At 38.3% G+C, this 23,154-nt stretch overlaps 2 protein-coding genes across 2 annotated transcripts; both read right to left on the bottom strand.

Moving 5' to 3' along the window:
• Nucleotides 1-388: 388 nt before the first annotated feature.
• Nucleotides 389-8,513, bottom strand: igf2b (insulin-like growth factor 2b). The gene is made up of 4 exons (XM_051100135.1): nt 8,331-8,513; nt 7,057-7,207; nt 4,048-4,229; nt 389-3,252 (listed from the first exon to the last, which is right to left on the bottom strand). The coding sequence occupies exons 1-4, from the start codon at nt 8,397-8,399 to the stop codon at nt 3,016-3,018; spliced, it is 639 nt and encodes a 212-aa protein (XP_050956092.1). The 5' UTR covers nt 8,400-8,513; the 3' UTR covers nt 389-3,015.
• A 2,045-nt stretch (nt 8,514-10,558) lies between these two features.
• th (tyrosine hydroxylase) lies at nt 10,559-21,454 on the bottom strand. The gene is made up of 13 exons (XM_051100130.1): nt 21,332-21,454; nt 20,236-20,439; nt 18,485-18,659; nt 18,302-18,390; nt 17,910-17,977; nt 17,771-17,821; nt 17,530-17,675; nt 14,252-14,387; nt 14,015-14,084; nt 13,876-13,932; nt 13,699-13,794; nt 13,468-13,601; nt 10,559-13,177 (listed from the first exon to the last, which is right to left on the bottom strand). Exons 1-13 carry the CDS (start codon nt 21,413-21,415, stop codon nt 13,018-13,020), a joined length of 1,470 nt encoding a protein of 489 aa, XP_050956087.1. The 5' UTR covers nt 21,416-21,454; the 3' UTR covers nt 10,559-13,017.
• Nucleotides 21,455-23,154: the final 1,700 nt, after the last annotated feature.

Below are 23,154 nucleotides of genomic sequence, written 5' to 3'. Positions count from 1 at the left end.
GTCTAAACATTTGAGGTCTGGGATTCGTAGTCTAATTTAAACATGACAAAAATGTTAAAGCAATAGTATAAAGTAAGATATATTGTTAGGTCACTGTTAGAAAAAAGGTGTCACTAGTAGTACCATTTTCAGTTACTAATATGCAGTATGAAAAGGCACTGCCATGACAACTTTTGTACCTTTTTTCTCAAAGTGTAGTGTGTGAAGCTGTCAGTGTTTGCTCTCATTTTAGTGCATTTTCTTTTCCGTTGGCACACTTTCACCTTCGGCAGATCAGCCAGTGCAGAAAAGATGCTAAAAGCATCAGGAAATTCTTCGTAGGCCTCAACATCTACTGAATGATTTACAACGCAACCCTGCAATAAAAACACACACACTTGCACATGGCTGAAACATGTTTGATAAAATGGTTTTTATTGATATTAAAAATGAAAGTACATGAATTGTGCATTTCGGACGTTCTAGCGTGCAGAGGTTAAATCAATTAAAATACACACAGGCTGCGTGGGCTACTGATATTAAATTGTTGCCAATGAAAGACAAAAGATCCCTTCATTTTTAGCTCAAAAGGCCGTGTTTTCTTCACAAGCCTTTTTCGCATGGAAAGTTAAGTAACCGGTTTGGAAAGAACAACAGTGGATGCAGTCCTTGCAGGAATAACAACAGAAAAATGGCAATGTCTTCGGAAATACGGGATGTTTGAATAATAAAAAATAATGATAGTAATTATAATAATTGCACTGCTTCGTCACAACTGATATGAATCAGATAAATATTGGATTATCAAGGCAGAGGGATACACTGCAGGCACTTAGACCTTAGGTTTCAAGGTACTAAGCGATACTATAGTATCATTTCATGAGCTTAAAGACGGGGCACATTCAAGAAACCATACTGACTTCTTGTGCTTGGCTGAGAAACTGCGAACAAATGGCCTTGTATTGGGTTTTTCACATAAATCCGCTGATATTTCCTGAGTATTAGGGTAACTAAGTACGGTAGCCCTTCAACAACTGAGATGAAGATACATGGAGGACTTGAAAAAACACCCCAACCGAAAGGAAATAAGAGGATTTAGGGTATGTTATAGTAAGATGGCGAGACTGAGGGGATGTATAAACAGTCCGCTTTTGGTGACATCGTATTGGTTTCGTTTAGTTACTCAAACACTGAACCAGGGACAACACCTCCATCTTCCTGCAGGCTCTTCTCGAAAACATGGCTTTCTTTTGCAGTTGCCTTAGAGAAGCCAAAAAAGGACAATAAAAACGGCACTAAAGTGGCTTAAACTGTAGGGGGTTATCCAGATCCTTGTGAGGAAAGTTAAACACAAGTTTTTTTTTTTTGTAGTTGTTTTTGTTTTTTTATAAACAGAAATCCATTTGGCAGATTAAAAAGCCATGCGGGAGGGAGAGAAAGAGTCTTCTGAGTATGTGCCTATTTTTGTATTACAACATGCCTAAGCGATCCAGGCTACAGCTGCTGTTAAAATATTGATTTTAAAATAGCTCTGTGGCGAACCGAGAGGAAAAAACGAAATATTTTTTGGTACAAAGCATCTACAAAAAGCATTTACATGTAAAATGGGAAAATAAGAGAGCATATAAAATAAAATCCATCAGTTGAGCATCAGTGCTATGTATATTACTGTATTTGGACCGATTTTAATATATAATTTTATAACAAAATAAATAATGCCTTTATACAGTGCCCATATTTGTACTTAAACAAACAAACAAAAAGAAGCTTGGCGGCTCATTACGCAAGATACAGCTCAGACTAAAAGAATATTACATGATGTCCCTGGAAACTAATTACAATATATATTTTCATATTTATTCCATATATATTTATATATATATTCAAGTATTTGTTTTCAGGCAAAAGCATGTGAATACTACGGATAAACGTTAAAAATATATGTTAGTTGACATTATTGCGTTTTTTCCCTTTGAATTGATATTTGTGCCTTTTTTTTCAGAACTGTAAAATAACGTTACAAAAACACAAAGCCTAACAAGAATGTCACGGTACCAGAAACCAAACTGGGCTTTTTTTTTTTTTTCCTTTTTTCCTCGAAGCAATTTCACGAAATAGAACATAGAAAATACAAACATCCCACTTTTTTCAAGGTCACAATGTCCCTCATCCTGCAGTGCAAAGCAGGGGTTTTGTGCAGCCACGCTCGAAAGGAGGCGAGTTCTCCACGTCCGGGCGTCCGAACGTGATCCCTTCGGCGTCCCCGCACTGCTTCTTCCTTTTTCGAGACGGCAGCGCCGGGACCCGACGCGTACGTCTACATGCAGCGATATCCCTCGTGCTCTTGTTTTCTCTTTCAAAAGTCACACTTTCCTTAAAACGGAAAGCTTAATAAAGTTTCAAAGGAAAAAAAAAACGTGCTTTTCAACCCCTTCTCCTTTGAGTCCGTTCCCAAAGCTAGCACCATGACATTTTTTGAGCTACACGTTCATAGTCCATAAAAAAATAGTGCCTTTTTTTATTTACTTAACAAGAACTTTGACGTAATCCGTGGCGATGTGCAATTCGCAGACTTTTCTCTGCTTTTCATTTGTGATTACAAGGTGCTGGAACAGGAATCTAATTTTACAACAATTCCTTACAGTGTGGATGTCCCTTTATAGTTACAGGTGCAAACTAATATGTACTAAAAGAGAGATACTTTTGTATCGGGAGAATGCAGTGGAATGGGTTCTTTCATGCTAGCTCTAGCTGTTCCTCGCGCTCCGATGTCCTCCGAACCGGCGAAACGTTCAGCGTCCCGCGGCTCCTTCGTTCTTTCCTTTGCTTCTTCACCTGAATCGCGTTCCTCTCGTTTGTGATGTGCCTTTTTGTTGGTGAACGAAACAGCAAGAATAGAAACTGGAAGAGCGTGTGAGCACGTCTGGTGGGGAAGGAAGAAGGGTTGTTGAGGACTGCCACAGAAATGACGTCAGAGACAAAAAGCTTTGATCCCCTAGTCTTTTTTTCATCGACTCTGTGCAAATGATCCTGGTTTCACTTGTGGCTGACGTAGTCTTCTGTGGGAAGAAGGATGGGCGGCAGCTTGCTGGGAAGCGTGATGAGAGGCCTGTGGTGGTGCAGTTGCTCTTGGGCCCTGATTCTCTCCGCCTGCCGCCTGAACTTCTTGGCCCTCAGGATGGCGGGGACGCCCCTTCGTAGCCTCTGGGCGGCCTTTCGTTGCCACATGTCATATTTGGAATATTTCACGGTCACGTGTTTTCTTGGGAGTTCCTGTTGCGAAAATAATAATAACGTTAGTAGATGACACTAAAGAAAGGTCGAAATTCTCACTGATTGTTTCTACTGCGTCATTGAAAGCGTTGACGAGATTCAAAACTCTCTAAAAAACAAACAATTTTGAAGGTATTTTGTCAAAAAATAGCCAAAAATCCTTCAACCACCAAAACGAAATTGTGAGAAACCACTTCAAATTCTGTTGCCCAATTCTCATCTTCCTAAAAGGGTTAGGGTTAGTCATTTACTCACCCTCATATCATCTCCTTGTTTTTGGCCCATACATTGAAAGTCATTGGGGTTCACTGTTGTTTTGGACCCCACTGACTTCCTTTGAATGGACAAAAACTGTTCTTTAAGTCATTAAGTTTTGGAATGACATGACGGTAAGGAAATGATGCATTTTTGGTCTTAACTATACTATCATAGAACACAACTCAATGAAAACCCAAAATAGAGAACGACAAGAAAGGAGTAGGCAGTCCCCCAGTGTCCAACCACCTAGTCAACATCCAGGCCATTTTGAGAGACGCTGGTTTTGTAACCCAATCCAAGTATGTGACGTAAATCAACAGGAAAATTTCAACCTGTGTATGACCTCTTCTATCATATCATTTTCCACTTGCTCAGTGGTTTTAGGGCAATACTTGCTTACTAGTTCCTTGCTCTGGCTCACTGTTTTCTTTAACCCACATACCAGGATGCACAAGTTCAGCAGAAAGAACAGGACGATCAAGATGGTGAGCGTGATAAGCGCTGAAGTGTTTTTGTTGTTTCCCACGGACAACTTACCTGTTTTAATGCGGGCATCAGCGGGATGACCTGTAGGGATGTGGCTGAAACGTCCCTCTCTGACTTGGCAGGTTTAGCGCAGTATTGTTCTAGAAGAGCTAGGTTACAGCTGTTAAAACAACACTCTTCCACAATCCCACGATTTTGAGAACGTCGACTGTTCGACCTGCTAGTTGGTCGACCTGCAAAGATACAAATGAAGATCATGAGTTCAAGACACTTGAGTTGCATTGCAAACAGAGTTACTCAATTTTGTCATTATTTGCTCACTCTCAATTCCAAACCGATGTTACAATCCATTTTTTGTTAATTCAATGTCATTGGGGCTCCAATGACTTTTGTTGCAGTTCTTCAAATTATCTTGTCCCTCGAAAAAAGATTTACAGTTTTGGAAGGACGTAAGGGTGAGCTGTCCTAGTAAACTAGCCTAAACTGGTTAACTGGTCTCTGGGTAATGTTTAGATCAGGGGTGCCCAATCTCGGTCCTTGAGGGCCGGTGTCCTGCAGAGTTTAGCTCCAAACTGCCTCAACACACCTGCCAGGAAGTTTTTAGTATGGCTGGATATTAGCTGGTTCAGGTGTGTCTAATTGGGGTTGGAGCCAAGACATCAGCCCTCCAGGACTGACTTTGGGCTCCCCTGGTTTAGATGGATGAGTCAGATGATGGTTTAGATGAGTTTGGGGCTTTTGTCAACTAGTTAAGTTGGGAGAACAAATAACTGACAAGCTAACTCTACTGAAAGCTTCATTAAACCATCATAAGTTTTAGGCTAGTTGCCAAGCCTGGCTAAGTTAGTGTTTATCTGGGTGTCCAACTAGTCATCCAGCCTGACTAGCTGAAAAGTGACAAAAGCAAACATACCAACCAACATACCAGCTAAGACCAGAAAACTAGTATAGATTGCTTTAAGATCTGGTTTGCTGGTCTCTGGGTGATGGTTTAGATGGATAAGTCACATGATGGTTTAGATGGGTTTAGGGCTTTTGTTAAATAGTCAAGTTGGGAGAACACCTGACTGACTAGCTAACTCTACTGGAAATGCCTGATTAAACCACCCTAAGCAGGTTTGCTAGTTTTAAGCTAGTCTCCAAGCCTGAACAAGTTAATGTTTATCTGGGTGTCCAACTAGTCATCCAGCCTGACTAGCTGAAAAGTGACAAAGACAAACTTATACTAACCAACATACCACCTAAGACCAGCAAACTAGTATAGATTGGTTTAAGATCTGGTTTGCTGGTCTCTGGGTGATGTTAGTCAAGTTAGTGTTTATCTGGGTGTCCAACTGGTCATCCAGCCTGACTAGATAAGAAGTGAACAAGCCACGCTTTTTACCAGAAAACATACCAGCTAAAACCAAAAAACTTGTATAGAATGGTTTAAGATTTGATTTGCTGGCCTCTGAGTGATTATAATTTAGATGGATAAGTCAGATGATGGTTTAGATGGGTTTGGGGCTTTTGTCAACTAGTTAAGTTAGATAGCTTACTGACCAGCTAACTCTACTGGAAAAGTTTATTAAACCAGCCTAAGCAGGTTTGTTAGTTTTAAGCTAGTCTTCAAGCCAGGCCAAGTTAGTATTTATCTGGGTGTCTAACTAGTCATCCAGCCTGACTAGTTGAAAAGTGAAAAAACAGACTAATACTAGCCAACTTAACAGCTAAGAACTAACTAGTATAGACTGGTCAAAGATGTTTTTTTTTTCAGGAAAGAATCTAGCTAACCTCCAAAATAGCCATGCTGGAGGACTTTCTGACCATCCTAAACTAGTTAAGACTAGCAAACAAGCTAGAATAGTCACCATCAAACATGCAAACTCATTCAACAAACCTTTCTAACAAGTTAATGTAAATCAAGCTACAGTGGCCTGATTCTATTACAAAGTAGGTATTATTATCGATCCATTGTGTTTTGACTGGGTCGCATCTGCAGTGTATAATAAAGCCAAAATCTGTGGCATAAAATGGAGTCTGTTTATTTGTTTTCTCGCCCGGACTGATTTTGTTACGCCGTCTAATTGAGCTGTTCGAAAACGGTTACGAAGAATTCGCCGGCAGCACGTTCCCAGAAACGAAAGATCGAACGCCTGCAAATGAGACAGCGAGAGAGTTGAAGGGCAAAAGTCTTCGCTTCTGTTTGGATGAGTAAATGGTGGATATCCTTTGACCTTGTCCTTTGCCAGCTCAGCAGAGATAAAGGGAGCATGAAAGAGAGGAAGGGGGAGGGGTGGAAGAACAGACTTGGCATGAAAGAGCGAAGATACAGGACACAGTAATGGAGGGCAGGGAGCCGGCCCGGGAAAAGGAAGGAACAATTGATTTTCAGTCAAATATTATGCGAACGATTTGCGCTTCTCACAGTCACGACGATCTGAAAGGGAGTTCTTGATTGTAGGATGGGAAACATTGAACAAGAGTGGATCTGGTGGATAGAGGGGGGAAAATCTGCGCTGGCCCAAATTGGATAATGATCTTTCGGGGTAGTTAGGCTTCTGCGGCCAAAAGAACACAAAGGCCTTGTCTGTTTGTCAGTGCTGGCGTGAGGAAGACGACAAATATTTAAAAAGTTGTGCTCTCGACCCCCTCCTCGCATGCGAGCGGACGGCAACCGGCAGATGTATCTAGATCCGGATTGCATGACTGCCGTTGTATTGAATGTATTGGTTCGTATCTGTTACGCTAAACTAGTAATGAAGCTGTCTCAATCCATCCAGCCGTGTAAGAGGACAAACAACTTTTTTTTCAATTGAGTGTAGCCTGGGAACATTTCTGGAGAGGTGAATGGAATGCCACTTGGGTACTATTACTTTCCCTGGCGGAATGTGCAAGTAAACAACCAGGCCATTGTGGCTCATTTAGCATCCCTTTCATATGCAATCACAGATATCGCGAGAGAATGCGCCCAGTCAGCACAATCTGCCGAGACTTCGCTCGTAACTCTGCTCATTCGTGACATGCAATTGGCAGGCTTTCCAACTCCTACAAAAAATGCATTTTTGCAAATGTACGTACTGAAATAGAAACCTCTGTCTTCACACACAAACTGTAGCGCGTCCACCAGTTCTCCACCGCATAACGTTTCAGCTGAAGCCACTTCGAAGGCAGACAGGGTTAAAAACAGTATGCATATGGGCATCCGTATGGACCAGTACATCTTTAAGACCTGCGGAGAAAATGTGTTTAGGTTAGTACATTATATTTGATTTTTAATGTACAAAGCTGCTCTTTTCATCCCATGTATAAACTCACTACTGAACATTTTCCTTTAAGTAACTATTATTAGCTTCCTCGAGGCATTGAGTTCAGTAATGCAATACTTCAGTGTGTGCATGCATGGCCATCGACTTTTCAATTATATGCCTGATCACATGGTCAAAACCAGTATGTCAGTGTACAGTACGGAGAAGCATGTCTTCATGACCTGGAAAGCATGCATTGTAGTTCACAGCAGGCATTTTGTCAAATTATTTGTGCATGCAGGACTAAATATCTGCTGATTAATAACAGTGAACTGTTATTTGTTTCTCCTATGCAGTTCCTAATACACTCTGGGAATTTGTGTGCATGCATGACCACAAACTTTGCACTTTTTCAATTATGCATGGAATTTTTCACCATAAAGATAATGCAGATCAATAATCCTCAACATCTTCCTTGGGTGTCTGTCATTTTTCCAGTGCTTGAAATTCGCCAATGCAATTCTTCAAAAACACTGCGATTATACATGCATGCATCGACTTTTTAATTATCTGCTTAACGCTAAAGATGAATTGTTATCCGAGAGCATTTATCTCCTCTTACACAACGTTCAACAAGTTGCAAGACTGCTCAATATACCCAGCTATCTCATTCCTCACAACTCAGCATATAATTTCCTTAAATCCAGCTCATTTAAAGTGCTGTCGCCCCCTTGCGCAACTTCTTTCTCCTGCGCGCTTATCCAGAATAAAGTGTCATTTCAGTTTTTATTTGGAAAGCGCTTTTCAAAATACATTTTGCTTCAAAGCCGCTTTACAGAAATGCATTTACAATGCCTTATAGTCCTTACTGAGCAGTTTAGCGCTGTCAAGCTGTTTAGAGCTGTTAGCAGTTTAGAGTGACAAAAACATCTCCAATGCATTACCCGAACTGCTGGTGCAAGAGAAAATGCGTCTAAAACTCTCTCCGTTGTGTCAATTCCTAACTGTTAAAAATACGATTCTGCTTTTTTATTATTATTTAAGAGAATGCAATCATCTCCAGATATGTCCAAGATTCCGTAAAGGTTGTAAAAAGATTGTCTTTACCTTTTTAACGAAACTGTCCGTTCTCAAGCAGGTATGGCAAACAGAATGATGTTTTAGTTGGTCCTCCATGTCAACATAAAAAAAAAAATGCTGTGCTGTTGTATTTGGTTAAGAATGTCGGTTAAGTTTCCCCAGTTGGTGTTAGGATGGTGTGTGGAGCTGTCCCAAAAATCAGGCGACAGGCAAAAGTTCTCTGAGAGAAGTATTATATACTCAAACCCGCCCCTTAACACCCCCCTCCACCTCCCGCCTCTTTGGCGCGCATGTCCGTGAGAGGTAAAACTCGAAGCGGTCACTGAATCTCCAGCAGTCCGGCCGAGTTCCCTGCTGCTGTTTTCCAAGAATTCCAGATCACGAAAAGGTCAATGAACATTAGAGAATATGTCATCATAACACCTTATTAAAATGTCCAACGTTTTCGGGGGCGCTCCTAAAATGTAACGACGTTACTTTAACAACATCTAAACTAATTCGTAAACAAACACATGTGCAATAAAACAATAAACAAATAATACATTGAATATAAAACAGATGCAAATGACTGAACAAGTTCAGTATTTCAGAAATGTACACGTCATCAATATCACTTTAACTACCAGACTTCCTGACAGGACAGTCGATGTGTAAAATTTTACAATGGAAAGTGGCCCGGATGATAAGGAGAGAAGATGAAACGCTTTCTGCCGTCATTTCCTCTGATATCCACCTGCCTTATCGATCCTCACGCGAATAGTGGCTGTAATGATGGTAATTCACTTTACAGGCTGACCCGTTCAGAGCACTGAGAGCATAATGAAGAATTAGCTGGACTTGAATTGAACTTAAATTGGTTTGATTGAATTACTTGGAAATGTCATCCATCACCTGGCAAAGCAATAAGGGCCATTATTTGATGCAGATGTTATTCTTCATGGACACTAGTCTCCATCTGATATGAAAAGCAGGGCCAAAATGTCTAGTACTGCCTTACTAGAACACTTCTTAATACGGTTTAAATCAGCATTATATGTGAACAATGTATAGTAAACTCAATTGTTCATCGTGTAATTGCATTAAGATTAAAGTAGGCTGTTTGGGCTGTTTATTCAAATATGTGTTGGATAGGCCTATGAATGTTTAGGACTATAAGTCTTTAAATAAAACGACATTTTTAAAGTCTGTTGGGCGGTAAAAATTAGCCAAACACGAGAATGACTGAAAAACCGTGGGGGACGTCGGAGACGTTGTTTTGTAAAACTACCAACTACTCATTTTCCAATCCGTTTTACCAATAAAAAGTGTTTAAATATTTGACGTTTGTGAGATATTACAGAATTAGAGAGAAGTATGACTCGTGTTTTGTGTGACAGGAAAATGGCGCCTCTGCTGGTAAAAGCGCGAAAACGTGAAAAAATGGTCCTGCTGCTGGCATGAATTATCAATGCACTCTGTTACTGGAAGCACCATTATAAAGACATTAAACCTCTCTTCCTCTGTCTCCTATTATCCATCAAATGAGGGAAGCAGGAAACCCAAAAGATCTGTCGGGCCCTGCAATAAATCATTCACTCCATTCAGTAAGCAGCATTTTCATCTTAGTCACATTGCCATGAACAATAATGGAGAACTGCCTGTGATACAGGACCAACCAGTCCAGCACAAATCATTACAGAACGTCGATAAAAAGCTCAAGAGACTACATGAAGGCTACAGTCAGCAATATCAGCATGAATAGCTTTTGTTTTAAACTCGTTGACCTCGATTTAGTCAAAATTATGTAAACTACAATTTTATATATCAGTCTGTGTAGGGGAATGGAGGAATATCCAACACCTACTGATTTACTACATGACGTATTCCACTGTGGGATTTTTCCCGTCTTCGTAAAATGTATTTAGTGGTCTGTTGCGCATTCAAATGGCAGATCTTTCCCACTAACTGGATCCAAAATCTGAATCCTTATCCCATTCCTAACCTCATGACATGACCCTTACAAAAGCCCTAGTCATTATGCTGTCCTGTCTGCTCACCCAAAAAGTGCTCAAGTGTTGAACGCCTCACCTACATATATGCTTAGACTACCATCTGGTGGTGGTTGTTTTATTTAAAACAAACCTTTGTCAGATGAGTTCATTGAGGGTAGCTATACATTTCCAATCTAGTTATCTAAAACCACATTCTCAGTAAAAAGCATTTATGGAAGAGGCAACTGAATATGTGAGAAAGTCAACCACAAGTATAGTTTGGGATATTTTTCAAACATATTTCTTTATGGTATAGCACATAATATTCACTTTGCACAGTTTTCTTGCAACTTTATTTACGCTTAAATAATATAAATGGTATATCCTCTTTTTATACCATTGTTGGCAGAGACAGACTATTGCAACATATTTATATTTCATACTTTCTCGAGACAGATAAATATAAACAGGCACCGATCGTTAGACCAGTATTATTTTATGAATGATTCACTCTATTCAGTATTAATAAAATATTTTTGCCATCTGTAGGAGAATACATAAGCTCAATGTATTGATGGACTATTTTTAGATAATATATTTGAAATACTAATACATTCAGAATTTGTATTGATAATACATATATTTGATTATATACTGTACATATTTTTAATTTGTTTTAGCGTAGTACTTCATCCAGTGATAAATAACTTTTGGCTTCAATAGCTTGATTAACACTGGGTATGATCCATCTCAAAAAAATCATATTGTGTCATACTGACACAATTTCTGTCTATACTGTCTGATCACCCAAGCCATAGCTCATCCAAAAAATGAAAACTGAGTCATTATTTGTTCAACCTCTTGTCGGTCCAAACCTGTACGCTTTTCTTTCTTCTGTGGAACATGAAAGAAGATAATTTGAAGTGGTAACCAGTTTTGGTTTCCATTGACTTCCATTGTATTTTTTGTCCATACAGTGAAAGTCAATGGGAACCAATATTTAAAATATTGGCAGCCAAACAGTTTTGGTTCCCATTGACTTCTACAGTTTTGTTTATTCATTTATTTATTTATTTTGTTTTGTTTTTGTTTTTCATTTGGTGGAAATCAATGAGAATAAAAACTGCTTGGTTACCAACATTTATAACATCTTCTTGGTAGATATTTTGAAAAACGTTAGTAACTAAATTTTTTCAGTTTCAATTGACTCCCATTATATCTTTTTGTCCATACAGTGTACGTCAATGCATGTGAACCAGAATTGTTTCATTATCAGTATTTAAAAAATATACCAAGAATATGTTTTGAAGAATTTTGGCAACCAAATGGTTTTGGTTCCAAGAAGACATTTTGAAAAATGTTGGCAACCAAACGGTTTCAGTTCCCACTGACTTCCATTTTATTTTATTTTTTGTCTATACAATGAAAGTCAAAGGGAACCAAAAGCATTTGGTTACCAATATTTAAAATATCTACCAAGAAGATATTCTAAAATAAAACGTTGGCAAATAAACCGTTTTGGTTCCCATTGATTTCCACTGTATTTTGTTTGTTTGTTTTGTTCATTTTGTTCATTTGGTGGAAATCAATGAGAATAAAAACCATCATTTAAAATATCTTTTTGGTAGATATTTTGAAGAACGTTGGTAACTAAACTGTTTCAGTTTCCATTGACTTCATTTTTGTTTTTTTGTTTTTTTGCTATTACAGTGGAAGCTTATATATATATAATGGAAGTCAATTGGAACCAAAAGCGTTTGGTTACCAATATTTAAAATATCTGCCAAGAAGATATTTTGAAAAATGTTTCCAACCAAACTGTTTTGGTTCCCATTGACTTCTGTTGTATTTTTGTTGGTTTGTTTTGTGTTTGTTTGTTTGGTTACCAATATTCAAAATATCTACCAAGAATATTTTCTAAAAACATGTTGGCAAATAATCTGTTTTGGTTCCCATTGACTTCCCATTGACTTGAAAATACAGTATTTTGTTTGTTTTGTCCATATGGTGGAAATCAATAAGGAGAGTAAAAACTGTTTGGTTACCGCTATTTATTATATCTTCTTGGTAGATATTTTGAAGAACATTGGTAATTGTAATTGAAAAATGTTGGCAACCAAACCATTTCAGTTCCCACTGATTTCCATTTTTTTAATTTTTTTTTTCCATATAATGGAAGCCAATGGGATCCAAAAGTGTTTGGTTACTAATATTTAAGGTATCTACCAAGAAGATATTTTGAAGAATGTTGGCAACCAGATAGTTTTGGTTCCCATTGACTTCCACTGTACTTTTTTTTCTTTTTGTCCATTTGGTGGAAATCAATGACATTAAAAACTGTTTACCAACTTTTAAAAAATCCTAGATATTTAGAAGAATGTTTCATTTCCATTGACTTCCATTTTTTTTGTCCATACAATGTAAGTCTAAGCATGTGAACCTGAATTATTATATATATATATATATATATATATTCATTAGACATATATATTTGTCTAATGTTAGTCAATGGAAAACAGATCTGTTTGGTTACCATAAATGATGACATAATTTTCAGGGTGAACTATCCCTTCAACGTTTCTGAAATGAAGTACTGACGTGAGGTTTTGAGGTTGGTGCTCAGCGTTTTAAAAGCAACAACGTCTGTAGCAGCAGATGTAGACATAGAAGCACAGCATAACGATGAGGCCGTCACATATGAAGCAGAGAGGAACGGGACAGCTGATTGGCTCCTCGCGGCAGAATCAAGACAACACATTCAGGGCGTCCGTGAGAATCTTCAGTTCATCTTTAATGGTCTCCAGCCCCTGCTGGATCTTCAGAGGGTTGTCCAGCACTTCTATGCTGTCTGTGTACGGGTCAAACCGCACCGAAAACGGTCTCTTGATGCGGGTCACGTATGTTCTGTTTTATAAAACAAATGAGTGTAATTATTGTCATACAAACAACTGTCATTATTTCTCTGCAAACAATTGAGAAATAAATAAAATAGTATACAATAAAATCCTTTTTTTAATCAGTACTTGCTATTTTTGTAAGAGGTTTTTTTTTAATCTTTGCAAAATAAATTTAGAAAATTTACCAATACATTTAGAAACGTACCAATGTTTTTAAAATTAATTTTCGTTAATGGCTAATTATTCAGTGGACAAACGCACAGTACTGACAGCAATAGAGTATTTGATGCAGCTCACCTAAGTTTCTCTGTAGCATCAGAGAAGCTTTCAGACACAAAATAGACAGGCTGGTAAGTCTGATCCTGGTATGGCTGAACAGCTACAATGTCCGGGTCAAAGTCTCGTCGCTCTGGCTCATCTGAGAGAGAATGCTGAGAAAACAGCTGACATTAATTGTCCAATGCTTTTTACGTTTTTTCATAAAAATCAGCAAACAATTGATTTAATAAATGACCGACTGCTACTCACCACCAGCTCGCCATAAGACGAGAGCAGCCCTGCTCCATACGCTTTGACCGTGCCTCCCTGCTTACAGAGTCCAAATTCCACCGTGAACCAGTACAGCTAAAAAACACACAGCAGGACAAATACATTCAGTGCTGTTACTACAGCAGCATTTGAAGATATGAGATGTTTTGTACTTACCGTTGACAGTTTCTCAATATCTTCATCAGAAGCTCCAAGAGAGGCCAGACCGATACTCTGAGAGAACGGATTTCCCAATATAGATTAAATGCACAAGGAAGTATGAGATATGTACTGTACATAAAGCTTATGTTTTTACCTGAGAAAACTGTGCAAATGTTCTGTCAGCCAATATCGGCACATGTCCGAGAAGTTCATGGACGCAATCCCTGGATAGAGAAACATTAAAGTATTGTGATTATTTGTCCACTGTGTCATTGTTTTCATAAAGTGAACATTACCTTAGGCAGATAGCCTATGTCTGGATGTAAATCAAATGCATAATACACAGGAAGTGTCTTCATAAACGTAAACAGTGTGACAGGAAGTGACTTACGGTTCAGGCGAGTGCATGGGTGAGGAAGCGTGCCGTATGTACTGTGTGCACTGGAACACACGGAATGCCAAGCTGGCCAGAAAATCCCGAGCGGACAGCAGACCTGCCACCGGGCGCAGCTGAAACCCTGTGCGCTCTTCATACAAGTCAGACAAACACAGAAAGAGAAACTCACTACCAGCATTCTTGATGGTTGCAAGGGTGTTGCTATGCAGTTGCCAGGGTGATTGCTATGACATTGCTATCCAGTGCTATACCACTCCTATGGTGTTCTGAGTGGTTGCTAGGGTGTCCTGAGTGGTTGCTAGGGTGTTCTGGTTGGTTGCCAGGGTGTACCTATGTGGTTGCTTGAGTGTTCTAAATGGGTTCTGTGACACTGCTATGCAGGTGTTCTCAGTGGGTACCATGGCAGTGTTATACCGTTATACTATAGGTGGTTGCCGTGGTGCTCTGGGTGGTTGCCAGGGTGTTGCTATGTGGTTGCCCAGGTGTTCTAAGTGGTTTCTGTTACACTGCTATGCAGGTTTTCTGAGTGGTTACTATGGCAGTGCTATACCATTCCTACAGCGTTCTAAGTGGTTCCTAGGGTGTTCTGGATGGTTGCCAAGGTGTTTCTATGTGATTGCTCAGGTATTGTAGCTGATTGCTATGACAATGCTATGCAGGTGTTTTCAGTGGTTACTATGGCAGTGCTATACCATTCCTACAGCGTTCTAAGTGGTTCCTAGGGTGTTCTAGGTGGTTGCCGTGGTGCTCTGGGTGGTTGCCAGGGTGTTGCTATGTGGTTGCCCAGGTGTTCTAAGTGGTTTCTGTTACACTGCTATGCAGGTTTTCTGAGTGGTTACTATGGCAGTGCTATACCATTCCTACAGCGTTCTAAGTGGTACCTAGGGTGTTCTGGGTGGTTGCCAAGGTGTTTCTATGTGATTGCTCAGGTATTGTAGCTGATTGCTATGACAATGCTATGCAGGTGTTTTCAGTGGTTACTATGGCAGTGCTATACCATTCCTACAGCGTTCTAAGTGGTTCCTAGGGTGTTCTAGGTGGTTGCCGTGGTGCTCTGGGTGGTTGCCAGGGTGTTGCTATGTGGTTGCCCAGGTGTTCTAAGTGGTTTCTGTTACACTGATATGCAGGTGTTCTGAGAGGTTACTATTGCAGGACTATACCGTAGCTATGGTATTCTGAGTGGTTGCTAGGGTGTTCTGGGTGGTTGCCAGGGTGTTCTAGGTGGTTGCTAGATAGCTGCTGTGTCTCATTTGGAAGGCTGCATCCTCCGGAAGTCGCATTTGAAGGCTGCACACGTCATTAAGGATGTCTTATTTAATAAAATTAACCATAATAGAATTTACTGTTATTCCATGTAAGGTGTAAAATACTATCATTTCTTTTTTACTTTACAATTTGATGGTTACTTTTTTTAAATAAAACATCCCGATGACGTATGCAGCCTTCAAATGCAACCTCCGAAGGATACAGCCTTCCAAATGAGACGCAGCTAGTGGATGGTTGCAATGTGAGTGGTTACTACTGCAGTGTCATACTGTTCCTACAGTGTTCTGAGTGGTTGCTAGGGTGTTCTAGGTGAATGCTATGGTGTTCTGGGTGGTTGTCAGGGTGTTGCTATGTGGTTGCCCAGATGTTCTAAGTGGTTTCTATTACACTGCTATGCAAGTGTTCTGAGAGGTTATTATGGCAGTGCTATACCCTTCCTACAGTGTTCTGATTGGTTGCAAAGCTGTTGCTATGCGGTTGCTCAGGTCTTGAAGTTGATTGCTATAACAGTGATATGCAGGTATTCTGAGTCTTTACTATGGCAGTGCTATACTGTTCCTTTGGTGTTCCGAGACACGACTGTGCAGGTATTCTGAGTGGTAACTATGGTATTGCTATGTGGTTCCTATGGTGTTCTGGGAGGTTGATGTTAAGGATGGCATGGTGGTTGCTAGGGCGTTGCCATGAGGATTTTCTAGGTAGTAGTTGTGGGCTATGAGGTTTCAAGGGTGTTCAAGATGGTTTCCAGTGTGTAATTGTAGTATAAAGTTGCTTAGTGGTTGCTGTGGCATAACTGTCAGGTTTGGTAAGGTGTTCTAGGTGGTTGCTAGGGCATTCAGGGTTGTTTCCATTGTGTTGCCATTTGGTTGCTAGGGTGTTTTCGATGATTCATTTGACATTGCTTTGCAGGTTTTCTGAGTGGTTACTATTGCATTGCTATGCAGTTTGTAGGCTGTTGTAGGTTCCTAAGAATTTCAGGGTGGGTTGCTAAGGTGCTGTTATGTGAATCTTCTGAGTGGTTCATACTGGTTGCTAGGGTGTTGGTATGGAGGTGCTAGGTTCTGAGTGGTTGCCAAAGTGTTCTATATTATTGCTAAGGTGTTCTGAGTGGTTGCTGTGGAATGGCTGTCAGGTGTTCTAGTTGGTTGCTAGGGTGTTGGTATGTAGTTGATAAGTGGTTGCTGTGGAATGGCTGTCAGGTTGCTAAGGTGTTCTAGGTGGTTGCTAGGGTATTCAGGGTGCTTTCCAGAGTGTTGGTATGTGGCTGCAAGGATGTCCTCAATAATTAATTTGACATTGCTTTCCAGGTTTTCTGAGTGGTTACTATTGCATCACTATGCAGTTTGTAGACTGTTTATAACGGTTCCTTAGAATTTCAGGGTGGGTTATTAGGGCGTTACTATGTGGATGTTCTGGGTGGTCGGTAAGGGCTATTGGCAGCTAGGGCGTCTGTATGTAGTTGCTAGGTGGTTACTAAAGTGTTCTGGGTGGTTGCCAAGGTGTTCTGTAAAAGTTGCTAAGGTGTTATATGTGGTTGCCAGGGTGGTACTGTAGGATAAAGTTGCTGAGTGGTTGCTGTGGCATGGCTGTCAGGTTCTAGGTGATTGATAGAGTGTTGGTATGTAGTTGCTGAGTGGTTGCTATGGAATGGGTGTCAGGTTGCTAAGGTGTTCTAGATGGTCGCTAGCGTATTCTGGGTGGTTGGTAGGGTGTTAATACATAGTTGAAAGATGTTAAGTTGTTTTGGCATGGCTATGAGGTTGCTAAGATGTTCTATGTGGTTGGTAAGGTATTTCGGGTGGTTGTCAAGGTGTTGCTAGGTAGATGCTGAGATGTCCTGAGAGGTTTTAGCGCACTGCTACTGTTTTATGTTACTTTTATTTTACTGGCAATCCTGAAGAACATTTCTTGTAACAAACATGATTTGTTCTAATAAATAGAATGCTGAATGACTTACTGGTTGTGCTGTTTTCTGTTTTCTGGCTGCACTATAATCGGATTGGTACCTTTTAAGAAGCGGGACACATCCTCCAGCTGAGGGATGTTATCGGCACTGTAGCCGCAATGTTTCTCCAGTAAATGGAAAGCTTCTAGATGTTCACTACAGGCGTGGGTGGTGTACAGATCTCTGAGGGTGGAGTAGACCTCACGCCTGCATCACACATTAGATTGCATGTGAGAAGATTGAATGAAAAACACAATGTGAGAATCTTTGGCTGGGTTTTTTATCAAGGTTTGTTTGCTTACCATGTTTGAATCTCCTCTTCCGTATATTCCACTCTGGGAATCGTTTCTCCACTGAATAGAGAGACAGCTATCAATTAAACATCTGTGCCAATATGTCCAGACAAGCAAATACTGCACTGTAAACATGGTTGCAACATACTGTCTGTATTTAAAAGCAATGTCTCCAATCATCTTCCGTCGTTTTCTGTAAACAGGGTCAGTGAATCCCTGCAAAATGAACCATAAACCAATGCTTGTTATAAAACATTTTGAGGCTGTTTAACTCTTTCCCCGCCACTAATGGAATTTTCAGACTTCAGACTGTGTTTTCACTGTTATATGGTAGGAGGCACTATTACACATCTTCTGAAAGAGTATTGAATCTTCAAATCAAAACACAGTGAAGAAGCAAAACCTTTACCCTTTATTTTAACCTTTAACCTTTTAAAAAGTGCTGGCAGGGAAAGAGTTAAATAAGAAACACATGACAAATTTTAGGCAAAGGGGTGTGTTTTTATTTTATTAGTAGAGAAGAACTAATCCAACACTTACTGGATGATCCTGATCCAGATCCGGATCAAATTTGGTAACGAGATGATGGCATTTATCCAGTTCAGCGATTTTTCTGGGAAACCAATGAACTTAAGAAAGAGGAGGAAAGTACAAAAGCTATGCATAACTGACATTCATATAAGGACAAGGAAACAAAGCAATGTTCTGCTTTAATAAACTCACATTTGACCTCCTTCGTGGTTTTGACGTCCTCCGCACTTCTCTTGAGAGAGCTGACCAGTGTGCTGACATCTGACAGGTGCACCTCACACTGAACGTAATACTCCAGATTCTCCAGACCGTCCTTCGGCTTTCGGCTCGGTCTGGTTTCAAGATGGTGGATCTTGGCTTCAAATGTCTGTGGTGTTCAGTAGGTGAACATTAGAATAAAATTGAAGAAAAAAAAAAAGAAAGAAATGAATGCACATACTGCAGTAATGGGGATCTAGAATATGGTCATGCAGAATAAGGCATTAATATGTGCCTAATAAGGACTAATAAACAGCCAATATGCAAGTGATATGCATGCTAATAAGCAACTAGTTAATAGTGAGAATTGGACATTAAAATAAAGTGTTACTGGATTTCCTTAATTTATGGTGAACTGTCAAATGTGCAATATATACTTATATATATTTAAGTATATATAAATAAATGTAAGAATACACATAATATTGGCTGATTATCATATCAAATATTAATAAATATACATTAACAATTAATTAATTAATTAATACATTTTAGATTTTTTGTTGTTGTTGCTACACAATAACATATATCAAGAACATTTTCTTCTGCTTTTCTACACTGTAAAAAAAACAATTTGTTGAGTCAACTTGAAATAATTTGTAACCTGGCTGCCTTAAAATGTTAAGTTCAGTCAACTCAAAAAAAGTTAATTCAACTTGAAATGTTAAATTATACTAAGTGACAACTTAGATATTTGAGTTGAATCAACTTCAAATTTTAAGGCAGCTGGCTTACTTACCTATCTGTTAAGTTTAGCAAACACAAATATCTAAGTTGTTACTTAGTACAACTTAACATTTCAAGTTGACTAAACTAATTTTAGTTGACTAAACTTAAATTTTTTAAAAGGCAGCAGGGTAACAAATTATTTTAAGCTAACTCAACAAATTGTGCTTTTTATTTTTTACAGTGTACATATTTTAATTATAAATTAAATACATTTCTGATGTATATTTATTAATTTGTATGATACTCAAAATAAGAATATATGAAAATTAATAATTAATTAATACATTTAAGATTTAGACTTTTTTTAGTTTTTTGCATTTTGCTGTTTCTCAAGAAAATATATTCAGAAAGAGAAATCAATTTTATATATGAAGAGTTCAGATGCAAAACCAGCTAAATCCATCTGAAGTCTTTCTTTAAAAAAATGCATTTTTATCAGGCTCAGATGTATTGGTTTCTATGTAAGTACCGGTTCTTCTGATTGGGCTGAGGCTGGTATTTTAGCGAGTTTGAAGAAAAAGTATTTGATGGACGTATAATATGTGTCGAGAGCATTTACTCACTATCATTATCTCATTTTTGACCGAGATGGCTTTTAGCTGGTTTTGCATCTATATATATATAATTTTCTTCTTTTTCCAAACATTTTCTAGTGACGTAACTCCTATGCAATATATACTTTTTGAAATACATTTTGTCTGATATTAAACTGAAAAATGGATGTACAGTATAACTAATATTTCAAAACACAAAATCATAGTTTTTAAGTAGTTCTAAAAGATCATAACTTGAGAATAATACTCCAAATAGCTTTTTTTCCAGGTATTTATTTTCTTTATGTGTGTATTCATTTTTCATATATGATTCTTATTTGAGCCATTCGGATTTTTACTAAGAACTTCCAATATCAGTCTGATTTAAACTCGTGTCTTTTACGCATAGAAATCGTGTCTTACCTCAAAAACTTTCAGAGTGCGCGACAGCGCTGGGCTCTTTGAACTCCTCAGTGAGAAGAAGACACTGAGCAAGGCTTTTCCATCGCTTTCCTCAAACACGATCTGCTCGCTGAGTCCCGCAGCCTCCGCCGCCGCGGCCGCCGCCTCTCGCTCCTTCCGCGCATCCTCGATCAAACTCTGCCGCCTTCCCACAAACTTCTGCGACTGTTCAAAGAGAAGAGCGCGCATCATTTAAGAACACACATTCATGTCTATCCATTTTTAAAAACTATCTAATAATAATATAGCCCTGCTTACCTTTTGGACATCAGATGGAGGTGATTTACATCTCCAAAAGCGCATAAGAACTTCAATGCAGTCTATGTAAACCTGTCATATAGCTCAGACTTAATCATTTGCTTATGAGCCGGTGTTACAGCCACGTACAGACTGCTTTCCATAGCGTTTGCGTCTACTGATCACCGCGTAATGCCGTGCGTAAATATCACTGGAGAGTCCATTTACGCACAGCAAAACAGTGATCGGCAGAGATGGACGTTCATTTGTAATGCCACACCATTTTCAATAACATACGAGAGGTATCAAATGTATGAATTTAATTGCATTGCATAATATCAAACTAAGTGGCACCTGCAAATAAATGCGGAACTTCATGAACTTTTATTCTTATTTTGTATTTATTTATATATGTGTTGATTGATAATAGAGAATTCAATTTACAATGTCTACTTATGTCACTATTTCTTTCTTTTCTTTTGTATTAATATATAGGCAATTCATTTTTTACAAGAAAGAAAAATGCACTTGGTTTGGTATCTTGTTTTCAAATGAAATAAAATTCATACATTTTTAAATGTGACATATTTAAATTTTTTGGTATTACTGAAATTATGCACTTCTGTATGAATCAATTCATGAAGTCATAATCAGTATACTTTTTAATGACGAAAGTCCGGTTAAGTTTAATGCGTAATTCATTTAATGCGTAAAGCATTCAGAAATTGACAAGGAGGACAGGTGTCAAATATTCTTTCTTTGTTTTTATTCGTAATTCTAACGCTGTTTAAAAGAAATGAATGTAGTTGAAGGCTCTTACCGTAATGGAATCGGAGCGCTCGAGTTCAGACGCAGCTCTCCGGACGCTCTTTGTGGAAGATGTGGAGCTGCTTGAATTCGGCATGTCGGAACTGATGAAGGTTTTTTGTGCTCTCTTGGGAGTGCTGTTCACTTACTTCCATCTGTAGCTTTCATTCCCCCTTATTTATAGAGATAATTTGTCCTGACTGACGTCAAACCGACCCCCTCCTTCTCCGTCATTGAACGTCTTGAAGCTCCTCACACCACATTTGTTCATAATTTGATTCAACTTTGCTACGTAACTGTCTGTTTACATTGCCAGCGCGTCTCAATAAATCATTTTCCTTTGCCAATTATTAGTGTATGAATGAGCAATCTGCACTGTAAAAAGCCGGTTACCTGCAGCTGTTAGCCATTTTTACCTGATTTGACCCATAAAGATTTGTTTTGCTGGTATAAATGATATTTTATTTAATTCAGTGATGCTAAAGGTATTTTAAAAAACGGTGACATGTGAATAAATATAAGGTTTTGCGTAAATATTCAGGAAAAAAGTGGGTGCGGCCATTTGTAAATTTTATGTGAGAGGCTAATGTTAATGAACCGGAAGTCTCGCACATTCACAGAAAACATAAATAAGTTAGATAAAGTGAATAAATTAATTAAACATTTAAAGATTCCAAATTTTGTAGGACTTCTACAAAAAGAATCAGTTAAACAACTATATCATTCATAACAATACATGAAGGTCAGAACAATATATGTTTTATGTTACCTTTTACTAAGCTGAAAAGCTTAAAATATACACTTAAAGGAAGGTATGTGGCTGTAGAAAATTACTGAAATAAATATAATTTATTATTGTTAACTCAATAGTTAAACCAATTCCAGTAATATTCAGTTTAAAATTCAGAAATGTAGATTTATTTATTAATTTTTAATTAATTTAATTTAAAAAAAAAACATTTGTCAGCCATTCAGTGTCATTAATATTATTATTTTTTATTTAATGTCTATAAAACACAACTGAAAAATAATTAAACCCATCCTGAATAATTTTCAGTTTAATATTCAGAAATGTTCATTTATTCATTTATGTATGCATTCATTTAATCTTCAAAAATTAGATTTGCCAGCCAATCTGCATCATTAAAATTATTATTATTATTTATTACTATTATTATTTATTTATTTATTTATTTATTTTCAATTTACGGTGTCTACAGTGTTTCCCAATTCATTGATAACTATCACAATCCATTGACTTCCCTTTTTTAGATCTTGCCCATACAGGTCTAGTTACTTTTCTATAGGTCTTAGATACTTGCCATTTTTTATCTAAAGTGACTTATAATACACCAATTGCAATGACAGTCAGCCTGGAGCAAGCTGTGGCTGAGGGCACGATGATGATAGAACAGGACTTGCTATTTTAATAGCAATTGAACCTCCAACCTTTGTTTTAGCAGCCCAGACCCTTAAACATTATCCAGTCACCCTGAGGGTCTAACATTTATGTTACATGACATGATCCAGAGCTGTTCACTTTTAAATGTAATCTGTTACCCTCGCTGAATACAAATCAGTTTGCAACTTAGATTTAAAAAAAAAGATAGTAGGCATCAAAAATGGTGTACAATTCAGAAATATCAATTTCTTATCTAAATAAAAAGAGCTCTAATGCATCATAAACATTCAAAATGTCTTCTGTTTCAACAAAAGGAAACAAAAGTCAACTGTGGAAAATTGAGTCACTTTATCTGTTCAAGCGAAAATCCATTGTCATTTTCCCCAGCAAACGTAATTGCGATTAAAACCTGCCAGTTGTTTTCTGTCTTCTAC

This window comes from Labeo rohita, chromosome 25 (assembly GCF_022985175.1).
Source record: "Labeo rohita strain BAU-BD-2019 chromosome 25, IGBB_LRoh.1.0, whole genome shotgun sequence".
Taxonomy (NCBI): Eukaryota; Metazoa; Chordata; class Actinopteri; order Cypriniformes; family Cyprinidae; genus Labeo; species Labeo rohita.
Note: the sequence above shows the minus strand (reverse complement) of the source record. Positions and strands in the feature narration are given on the sequence as shown.

Coding starts and splice junctions, on each gene's coding strand:
- th (XM_051100130.1), bottom strand. CDS start 21,415: ATGCCGAATTCAAGCAGCTCCACATCTTCCACAAAGAGCGTCCGGAGA. Junction 20,440..21,331: donor AGCGCTCCGATTCCATTACG/GTAAGAGCCTTC, acceptor CTCTTTGAACAG/TCGCAGAAGTTTGTGGGAAG. Junction 18,660..20,235: donor GCACTCTGAAAGTTTTTGAG/GTAAGACACGAT, acceptor TGAACACCACAG/ACATTTGAAGCCAAGATCCA.
- igf2b (XM_051100135.1), bottom strand. CDS start 8,399: ATGGAGGACCAACTAAAACATCATTCTGTTTGCCATACCTGCTTGAGA. Junction 7,208..8,330: donor CGGACAGTTTCGTTAAAAAG/GTAAAGACAATC, acceptor TTTTCTCCGCAG/GTCTTAAAGATGTACTGGTC. Junction 3,253..4,047: donor TGATGCCCGCATTAAAACAG/GTAAGTTGTCCG, acceptor TTTTCGCAACAG/GAACTCCCAAGAAAACACGT.